General features: G+C 33.6%; 1 protein-coding gene across 1 annotated transcript; it reads left to right on the top strand.

Annotated features, from left to right (window-relative positions):
- Window positions 1-1,699: 1,699 nt before the first annotated feature.
- On the top strand, window positions 1,700-4,021 carry LOC111630050 (the record flags this gene model as incomplete). The annotated part of the gene is made up of 2 exons (XM_023374053.1): window positions 1,700-1,868; window positions 2,834-4,021. Coding segments are annotated over 2 exons (651 nt in total), but the record flags the coding sequence as incomplete, so codon positions are not given.
- Between the last annotated feature and the right edge of the window lie 7,540 nt (window positions 4,022-11,561).

Below are 11,561 nucleotides of genomic sequence, written 5' to 3'. Positions count from 1 at the left end.
GGGGTACGCGAGTTTTAGCTCTTTCTTGAAGTGGTATGTAGGAAAAACTAATTGGGAACCACTGCTCTAGATCTTCGGACCTTACTCCTCCAGATTTTGGGGCTTTTGGGGATGTTTCCAGCATATGCTATGGGAGAAACTGTAATATCATATGTAAAACTTAAACCTTTTTCACTGCCCATCAATTTTTTTTGGACACCCTGTACATGCGACAATGTACAGGAGGACAAATGTTTTAGAGGAATGTCTTCTAAGAAGACCAAAAGGTCATTTTCTAGAAAGTTGATATATAGTTCTTTTGTCACATGAATCAGAAGAACGTGTGGTCTAACCACCAATGAATGCACACCACACATCAGCTCTGAAATGATGTCGAAAATGGCTCTCTACTGTAATGTATGGGTTTTCTGGATCCCACAGATGTGTTTCTGATATGATTGGTTATATTCCTGGGTAAATTGATCCTTGTTTGTAAATGGGATGTATTTAAATGATGATATTGTAATCACACATTGCATATTATCCACTCTTAATATTTCATTTTATTGATATCACTATTAAACTATATGATTATACAGGCTGTTTCCCTCAGATACTTCTAGTTTTGTGGATTAATTTTAGGAAATGTTAGCGTACAGTAGTACTGTAGACAGTGGTAACAGAAAGTGTATGGGAAAAAATTAAATTACGACATTAAATCAGTACATTTCCAAATATGCTCTCAACGTGGCATGTCTGATATTTGGTCTGTACTTGATTTAGTTCAAATCCGAGCCAGTATGTTAGGAGTATCCATGATTCTTGTGTATGGCACTTTCGTAACATATGCCCACAAAGAAAAAAGTTCAAAAAGACAATGTCAGATGATTCGGCAATCTGCGAAATGGGGCCCCGACAATCTAGATTGTATGGTAGTGAGTTTAGGATCATCATCATCAAGCAGCGGCAATGACTCTCTTGAGCATACACATGTGAAACTTGAAGTATTTACCAATATTCTCTGATGCATCTTATTCGCATATCTGAACAAATGGTGTATAGTATTGGCTTGTAAACAGAGAAGGAACGAAAAAAGCACTAACCTCACTAATTGGATCCACGGGTGGGGTGGTGATAGACCACTTGCCAGATAGTGTACTCCTGGCCATAAACAAGTCGGTCGGATATTGGTGGACGTAAATGTAAGCTTCACTCTCATCTGATCAAAGCGGACTTGGGTGAAACCTGTTTGCCGCAAGGAAGATTTGTAATTGGTTAGAAGTTCCTGTCCAAAAATTCCATAAATTGCAGAGCAAACGGGAGAGAAGGGCTTGAGACTGGTAACACGGAAGTCTCGGGCTCTTGGGAAGCCCACTGAGCTTAGAGAGAGCATACTCCTCTGGTAACTATCTCAGGAACGGGTAAGTGCGAGACCGGATGAACCGTGCAGTAGAGCTACTCCACAGGCTGACCGAGGCCTCTCCAGAGCATAATAGTTCTCAAAAGTTAAACTAGTACGTTAGGAACCACACTTTTTGTATCCTGTATTTACTGTGTTTTTCAACTTGTATACTCTATTATATATTTTATAAGTAAACTATATATATTGTCTATCTTCAGTGTGAAGGTGTGCTTTCACCAAACTTGGATCACAACTACGAGGGTGGATCAAATATAAACGGGATTTATTTTATGTTTTAAAATTATTTATTAANAAATTAATTCTACTTACATTTTTTTAAAATTTACTTTAAAATTTATTAAACAGGAAGATAGACCCTCTGTATATATTACCTCTCCGGGTGTCGTTCCTTTACACTTTCATTTGCCGGGCTGCTTACTCGAAAGAACCGGTGACGGCTATATACATTTTTTACCACTTCCATCAGGTAAGATTTGCCTAAATGTATAGCAAATAAATTTGTTTGAAATTTATTACTGTATTTATATAACACGGATAAAAATTAATATATTATTATGTCACTTTTACAACAAAAGCAAGCACTTAAATTATGTGACATTGGGCGATGTGGGTTTAAAAGCTTACCATGTAAGCACATAAGAAACTGTTACTGAATGTAAAATGCACAAGCAGCAGCTTATCCGGATTAAATGGCACGTGGACCAGAGTGCCAAAATGTCAGATTCTGTTGTGTATTTGGATTGATCTGAATTTAATCTGCACAAATCTGATGGCAAATCCTATGCTAGACATTGTAAAGGCAAGGCCTACAACAGACCTATAATTGCTTGATGTAGACATTGGTTTCCAGGATTAAATGTATATTTATTAAAGATTTTGACAGGTTACACTTTATAAATGAGTATGTGAATGCAGAGAGTTACAAAAACATCTTATCTTCCAAGCTAATTCTAACAATCAAGAAACAATTTTGGACACAAAATCTCCCATCTTTTGGAATGATGATGTGCCATTTCATCACACCAAGATGGCAAGTAAAGTATAATGTATTCTTTCTCTAGGGTTTCTTAGCATTATTGTCACTTAAACTGACACACAACATTTAGTATCACAAGTCTGATAAAGAATGCTCGAAGAAACTCATGCCAGAACACAGCAAAGTTGTTATTAAGGCCTGAAGTGACCCTACAGAGTATTGTGGTCACATTTAATGAGAAATAACTGCTCGTGTTTTCGGGACTGCTTATGTTTGTGAACTGTAGTTTTGTTTGCTTCCATAACTGAATGACAATTGCTTGCAACAATGCTTATTAACAGTATCAGTGAGGCTGCGGTGTGAAATAACGCTCGCATGTTTATCAATAATAAAATAATTTTAATATATTATTATAACCAAATATTTACGATTTTTGTAAAATTGTATATTTACAGATTTTATAGATAAAAATCTTCCATTACTCATCAATTGTCAAAATGGTAAAAGTCTTCCAATTTTAATTGCAAGTGATAAATGTGACTGGAAGTCCCTACTTGCCGATCCTAAAGGTTTAGAGAATCTGACGCCCATCAAGTTGTCTTCGTCTCCTATAGAGAAGAGTATGGACTGCCGGTGCATGCAGATAAAAAGTACAAGTGATTCTCCTAGGAAATTGCCGGATGACGACATTCAAAGAAAAGATAAAGAAGAGCTGGAAAGATCGAAAGGACAGTCCGATTTAATAGAAAGTTTAGAAACAGAGAATAAATTGCTCAAAGAGGAACTGCAACTGTTAAGGAACGCGCATGATAACAACATTTTTTATAAACTGTTGAGAGACACGAGGGATGACGTACGAAGACTAGAAGAAGAAAAGAAGTCTCTTTTGGACACGTTACAGGTTCTACAAGAGGAATTAAGTAAGTATGAAAAATAAAGTAGGAATCCAACTATAAAAGTCTCTCCCATTATACAAAGCCAAAGATTCGTAATGGGTTTTTAGACATTGCAGAGTTTAAATGTTCCCTTTCCAGTGCAATAGTTATCGAGAGGGAGATTTGACCCAACATAAGTATATAAAATTTAATGTAATAATCGTCGTCTGTGATGTTATCATACTGCCCGTCGTGGCTAGGCATTCATCATATTCTGTAAATTAGTTTATCCGGCATAATATGTCTAAGACAGTATATTACTGTTGTTTCCGACGTGGCCTTAGCACTACATTCTCGTCACCATGCTATATTTGAAAAATAGTATTATAATGCGAATTTATTTTAAACGTCTGGACGGACTTCGAAACAGGATTATTTAGTTCTAAGTTAGGTTTTTTTTTCTCCCACAAACAGATTAATTTTTGTACACTTAAATTTAAAGTAGGCATTTATTATGTTTCATTATAGATTATTCATTGTTTCGAGCATAATGATGGATTTTATAAATTGTTAACGAGTCCGGTTTAAGCAAAAGTATATTGTACATTTGTAAAAGATCACAGAATGAGTAGGAATATATCTTCATTGTCATATTGTAATTTTACTGTTATTTTGTGAATATTTATCTATTATATAAATATTATTATTATTATTATTGAAAAAGGAAGCAATGCAGGAAAAAATAAAGTCTGAGATGTGAATTTTAAAGCTTTTAGTCGAGTTAGTTTTTAAGTTTCCGGGTTTTTGCATTGTGCAAAACGTATGTTGGAAGTAATTTTTAGATGGTCAGAATTTTTTTTCTGGAAATCTAAAAATTGCAAAATGCAAACTAAAATTAATATTGTAATAAATTCTTGAAACAAATATCTTTCTTTCTATATATTTCTTGATAGTTTGCTTAGAAAAATACTGTCCAGAATTTAGTTAAAAACAAGGTGTACTGTGATGGGCTGAGATGTTGGCCCATCCAACCATCATAAGCTTTGTTTAGGCCCACCCTCGTTTTGTTTTCGATCCCAAGTTCCCCAAAATGTCTGACATTTTGGCAAACTTGAGATTGAATTCAGGCAAGCAACTCCACGGAAATTTTTCCTGGACAGTCAGGCTTAGCTATACTTACTGGTGGTCAAGTGGATGAAACTATATGGTTGGTTGCAGATTTGTCCCTCGCCAATAGACTCACCACGGTTTTCTGGGTTTGCTCTGTCTTAACATCTATGTAGGGGCCCATTTCCTACTAAAAAAAAAGCCTCCCATCCACCTTGGCAGATTGCTTACGTGTTGTGTTGCTGTATCCCATCAATCTAATTCTGGATATATTGTCCTTCATCACTTGGCTGCACCCATCATATGGCTGCTTGAATTCACAATGGGTTTGGGAGGAAAAAGGTCTTAATAACCAGACACAGAAAGAATTATAAAAAAAACAGAGAATTCAATCATTTGAGAATAACATGTCATGAGTGAATTATTTATCGAAAAACTTAATTATTATTATTTTTGTAGAACTGTCCTGTAATGTAATCCTTTAGAAACTTTATCTGTTATTACCTGTAAAATATCAATAATTTTGAGAGTTGCTATGACTGATGATCTAACAGAATGTTTTGTTACATTATCATAAACTGGTTTTGAACAGTAACATATTATTTGTAATATAGTTCCTCCCGTTGAAGTAATGGAATTGCGAGTAACATCTCGGCATAAGTGACTTTGGGCGTACTGTATTTTAAATAGACGATGACAACTTTGATAGGCTTGCATGCCAAAGTTTGCATGAGGAAATTTCTTTGGCATACAAAAATATTTATAAATTTTCTTAATGTTGGTGTCTTTCCAATAGTAAAAAATTTCTTGCAAGATATCACCTTTAAGTTGGTGAGCTTGGAAAGTCAACTCTGTCATTAGTGAACGATACACCATGTTGTATATCACAAAGAATATGATACGTGGACCATCTGGTACGTGGACCTTCATAATACAGTAGAGTCTTGAAAACTCGGCCTAATGTGGACCGAAGGGTGGCCGAGTTTGTGAAAATGCTGGGTTATTGGGAATGGGGTTAAAAAAAATTAGTATGAGTGTTTCCTCAGAAAATACTGTACTGTACTTGTATGTATTGTTTATTTGAGAATACAACAGAGAATAAACTGCCCAAATAACCTTAAACAAAGGAAAAGTACGTCCTTTATGGAGGCATAGAGCCTTTACTACATGAAAATGAAAATTAATGAATACACTGTGTACAGTAATTTACCTGATAAGACAGACCTCAGAAAAATACTTTGAGGCATAAAGCTGTCTATAATGAAAATTAATTAACTAAGGAATTTTTGCCCTGCCAGGGTGTGGCCGAGTTGTCCGGACTGCCGAGTTATCGAGTGCCGAGTTTTCGAGACTCTACTGTATTACTTATATAATAGTGTATTAGATTTAAATTATCAGTGTGTCAAGTGGATGAAATTGTGATGTCCAGGTTTCATAGTAACTATGTTTTCCACAAAGTCTTGGAGAGTTTGAAAAATTTGGTCCATATCAAAGGGTTTAGAAGTGTATAGAGGATAGACAAACATTCTATTTTATATATATACAGATTACAAAAATTAATCAAAATATCATAATGATTCAAAATGGAATTAAAATAATGAAACTGTAACCTAAGAGATCATAAAGAAAACTTTGTAACACCACCTATGTAATTTGTGCAGAAGGAAGATACAAAAGCATTCTCTGCAGCAATTTACTCCATAAATATAATGCTGATACTGCAGAAAATAACAATGCCAACACACATCATTTTAAGAGAGTTTAATAATAGGATAAATGTCTTTTTATCAATAACATGCGCTCTAAATACGAAAAAGTCAGTACTAATCTCTAACGGAAACTAAAAATTAACCTGGTGTATTCATGGTACTTTTTGAAATTTCTTGTTTAATTCAGCACACTTCTCTCTCACGTCTGACAAGAATTTCATCAAAAAATGCAGATTCCAATCAATACGTGTATTTCTATACCTAATTTTATATAAGGAATAAGACAAGCTAAATCTATTGAAATCTATAAACAAACTTCATTACTGGAGACAATAATATAGTACAAAAATAATCTCAAAAACACAAAGGATTATTAGAGACACTTCATTATCTCGGCTCAATTGTATATAAGAATAAGCTTATTTTGACCTACATGTTTTCGTTATTTCCTTAAACCCTATCAAAAATTTAAATTCAACACATTGTATTTCTAATGAAAATGATAATTTTCAATTAACATTGTTTAATACGAAGAGAACAGCAGCAACGAGTTGCGTAACTTTCCCGGCAAAAATGTGTTTGTTTCAGAAACACACTAGCAAGGTTCAAAATTGTGTATGGCACTATCTGTTATGGAATGTCATAAAAATAATTTTTGTATTATTAATTATAATAAGGCGAAAGGCTTGATTTTCATGGTAGAGATGAGTTTCTAAAAATAATATAAATCGTAATAACGGTGAAAATTTTCATTAAGTCAACCCCATCCAAGATATTACACATTACACCCTTCTATTTCCCACATCCTCGACCTTTAACCACCAAAATTTAATAGCATCAATGCCACTTGTATATAGGTTACCGTACCAAATTTTCTCTCTTAATCTTTACCCAATCCCGAGATATTAATCAAAATAGACGTCAACACAAGCACAGATCAATATAAAGTCCTTCGCAGTTGACAGAAACGAGAGGAGTTTCCGAAAAGGAAGTAATGATGTCACTGAAGAGGGATTTATGATCGCAGTGTATGTATATACGTGCATAACAGCCGACAAAGTAAAGAAAAATGACGTAGCAAGGCTAGCAAATTAATGTTGCCAGTCACTTTAAGAGTAGCTACTGACGGTTGCCAGATTCTGCGCCGTTTCAAAACTATTTAAAACTCCCAAATGTATCCGCGAGATGATCCGCCATTTCCGAAGAACTAAAGATCGGTCTCTTAATTATGAATATCAATACTTTTGATTAATATTTAGTTTTATAATCTCAATTTTAAAGCGAAAACGTGAAAGAATTTTTGCCGCACACGGAGGAAAACATTGTGATGGTGGGGGTCTGTAAATTTTGTCCCCAATTCATACATATTTTATACCACCTGTGGAATTTTCCAATTGATTATATAACTATTGTACGCATTAAAATTGTTCATAGTTCTGTGGACCCAAATAGATCTACCCTATAAAGGCATTCAATGAGCATCAAAGACAAATTTTGCCTAGGTCTTTGCAAATTCTTGGTCAACCTCTGCCAATTAGCACCGATTTGTTTTACAAGCACAACAGATGTGTAGCTTATATTTGTATAAAAATATCAAGTTATATTGACCTTCATGACTCTGTTATTTACAGGAAAAGTTTAATGTACAGGGGCAAGACTACTAAAATCATATGCGGTATTTTAAATAAATTAAAAATTGCAACTCATTTTTATTCAATTCTAAGCTAAATGTAAAGACATTACTCAACAAAAATAGATATAATAAACCGTATTTAATTGTAAGTAGAATTACTACACTGTATTTAATATTAATTACGAAAAAAAGGCGACCTTGCTTAATTAATTAATATTGAATACAGACGTCTTAGATCTATTTGAAGCTTTTCCTCTCGGTGACACACTACCGTCCTCTGGGAAAAACTTCATACTCGTGCGAAAGACGTGATAACAGCCAGGTATGAATTATTTAATCTTGCAAACGATATCAAAGTTTATAAAATCGAATTGTTTTTGAAAATGGAAAATAACTTATGTCTTTCCCTATCTTAAACGTAATGTACGGTACGGTATAGTACAAAGTTTTCGTGGAAATCCAGACGTTCTCACGTCATACTCCAACAAACGGACAGACAAGGGAAATATGAATTTAATTATTTATATAGTGTACATAAATATATGTATATAAGCAATTTAACAATAAATGTTTAATGGTTACTGAAGGTTTTCTAGTTTTCTTATCCGAACTTTTCTTCTGAAAATACACACAATAAATGGTGTTTATAGAGGGAGATTTTTTTTCTTTGCACCAATCGCAAAAAGCCATAATTATAAAATATGATTTCCTTCGCGTCATCTTCCTTTTCGACTTCGATTATTGGAGAGTGGCGTAATGGACGGAGGAATTACATTGCGAACCTGGAACTTGTGATCCTGTTAATGCATTGTTTACAGAACTTGTAGCACGAAATTAGTACAGACTGGTTGCCTGCAAAGTTGTAGACACAGAACAGGTGATAGTGGAACAGGTCCACTATCTGTCGTCGTAAATTACGATGGAGTTTGACTTTTTATAAGTGTGGTGTCTGGGCAGTGTACTCGAAAGTTTAAACATGAAAACCAACAAAAACTCATTTATTCAGACGAGTCAACTCGGTCCACATAAATTAATGAAGACGGAGCTGGCTGGCTACTGTTACCACACACTTCACACCACTCGATACACCACAATAAATTTATATTATTGTGTAAAAGTTGTTATTACTGTCATTACACGGTGTTTACATTATTTCGTCTAAAAAACACTAACAGATTTTTCATAACTACAAAGTTAAAACAGACATACACAATTGAAAAACTGATAGAGTGAATAGAAATGTACAAGAAGCCTGATGAAGCTGCGAAACTAAGTGAAAAATTGTAATAACTAGCTCCAGTCTCTCCTACTTATCACCAGTATTAATAACTGACTTACTACTAACTGTTAACGTGAAGCCTCATATCTATTTCTTTCTTGTACGAAAGCTCTTTAATTAAGTCGCAAATAAATTGTCATTTAATCCTCTCGGAGATGGATAGAAGCCTGGACCATTTATATTTCTGGCCCTTCTAGTTTAATATATTAAAATGGACGAGTGTTAAAAAAATTGATAATTCGTTAAATATAATAAAAATATCTTTTTCTTAATACACAAGACAGTATGAATAACTTATAATAAATGTCTTCGAAACTCTCATAAATATGAGGCTTTAGATAATAACTATTAGTATATATTTAAATGTGGTTATATATTTCTGTGTTCTTTTAATTAAGAAAATAATATAGATGTTAGGTAAATTGAAATATAAATTAATAATACTTTTATCAGAAGGTAGGATATGTTACAAACAATTTCAGACAAGATAGAATTTCAATTAAATGAGATAAACGTGTCCAGAAGTCTGCCCGTGCCATAATCGAAGGTATTCAAGATTATACCAGAAAATAAATTACATCCATTACAAAGAAAATGAGTAGGTCCACACATTTTGATCTTAATACCCATATAATCCTTACAAATTACTTTATCCCAACTTAAATAATAAATGTACCTTGATTAACCGGCAGCGTGTGAAATAAGTATAGGCGATGCATAAATATTATCCAATTTAGTGTTCTGCGATCAAATTTTTCAGTGTAAATGGCAGAATGCCAAGATATTTAATTTTCGAGTAAAGAATAAATTGCTTTCATTACGTTTTTAATTATATTTTTTTTGTAAATTTAATTATTGTATCTTAAATGTTAACAACTAAAATGAAACGTTGACAATTTATCCTGTTAAACAATAGGCTCCTAAGGTGGAATGATGCTTTTTTAATGTAATTTTTGGCTCTTTGAGAATACTAAGAGGGCCTTTTTAATCATGCCCATTATAGTTTGGCCAAGCACGCAACGGAGGCAGCAGATAGCGAGTGACATATCCGGGACAGACCGCATTTGATAAATTCCTGGAATTTCTCCCTCAGATTCGATCTCGGATCCTCCAGGGAGGTAGGATGACGCGCATACAAAGGATCTGGGGACTTAACCCCTCCCAGTTGGGAAGAATTAATACATTAAATAAAACTAAACAGTAGGGCCTATATTTTCATGTAACCTATATCTATTTTGTACTCGTTTATTTTCTCCTTAGTCTACTGTATTGTGTTACTCTATATACATAAAGCATAATATAAAAATTAATAGATACGTTATGAAAAAACAATGTGTTTTTAAATCTATCCTTTTAAATAATCTACAAAGAAAACTATTTAAGATGATGCCCCTAAGCCCAGGTTTATCTAGCTTACACCTAAATCCCACACTGAATGGAACCTATATTAACAAGGAAGCTTATACTTTTATTTATGTTTTTTTGCTCGTTATTTATTTATCCACAATATAAAATGAAATAAATCCTTAGTGGACCATTTGGTCGATATTATCGCGCATTTAATCAAAATTCGGACGACTTACGAGTCAAAAATATAGCTGTGGGTCAACCTGACTTGTTTTGTTCTTATCGATTTTTGCCTTGACAGAAAACTAAACAAAACATCGTGTCCCAGACAGATAATAAAAGTCAGACAAACAATAATTCAATTTGGTAACCGTTCTTTCTAATATATATAAGATTAAATTAAACAGAGTATTATTTTTTTTTCTTTTGTAAAGTCACTATTCATTCGAGTAATTATAATCGAAGCAAAAATATTCTAACTTCACACTACTTTTTTTTTTTTAATGTTCTTTATCTTTTTAATTTACGCTTTATTTACTTGGTGATTTCAGCGAAACATTTTACCAACTTGCAAACAGAATTAATTAAATTCTTTCAATTAATGAAGTTCCTCGAATATTAAAAGACTTTATTTATTACAGTTATTGCATTACCAACTTAATTATAATTATGCTGAGTTTGTAAACTGAGTTTATTCTCGAATATAATCTTATTTAGGCTAATAATTAGAAATGGAAGAATATCACTCTAATATTCTAGTGTTCGCCCATCTTTACCAATTTTGTTTTTACCCCCCCCTGATAATAGGCTATAACAGAGGGCAATCAGCCAAGAAAGGACCTTCAAACGTCGAGAAATGCAAAAAGATTTGGGGAGTTTTTCCTGTATGTACGGATGTGTGGAGGAACGATTTTGTTCACCCACTTCGAAGTGTCTTTTGTGGAAAATTTCTGAAATTTTTCAGGTAGGTTTGAGTATTAATTAAGAGGATTGATGCTAATAAAGTTTGGTGGTTAAATGTCAAGAAAGAGGGGCGATAGAAGGGGGCCAATCTCTACTAATAACTGTGTTAACGGGGTACTCTCCTACTGACCTTTAAAACAGGAATTTACGCGGAAGATTTATTTCCTTTAATTATTTTTCAACCGTTAACCTAATTGTTCATCGAACCGATAGTTTCAACGAAGATGATTTTAATGAAATTATATGATGTTCATATTAATCGATAGCGAA

This window comes from Centruroides sculpturatus, unplaced genomic scaffold, assembly GCF_000671375.1.
Source record: "Centruroides sculpturatus isolate CEXI.00-Female unplaced genomic scaffold, Cexi_2.0 scaffold605, whole genome shotgun sequence".
In the NCBI taxonomy this organism is placed as follows: Eukaryota; Metazoa; Arthropoda; class Arachnida; order Scorpiones; family Buthidae; genus Centruroides; species Centruroides sculpturatus.
This window is presented reverse-complemented; position numbering and strand designations above follow the sequence as displayed.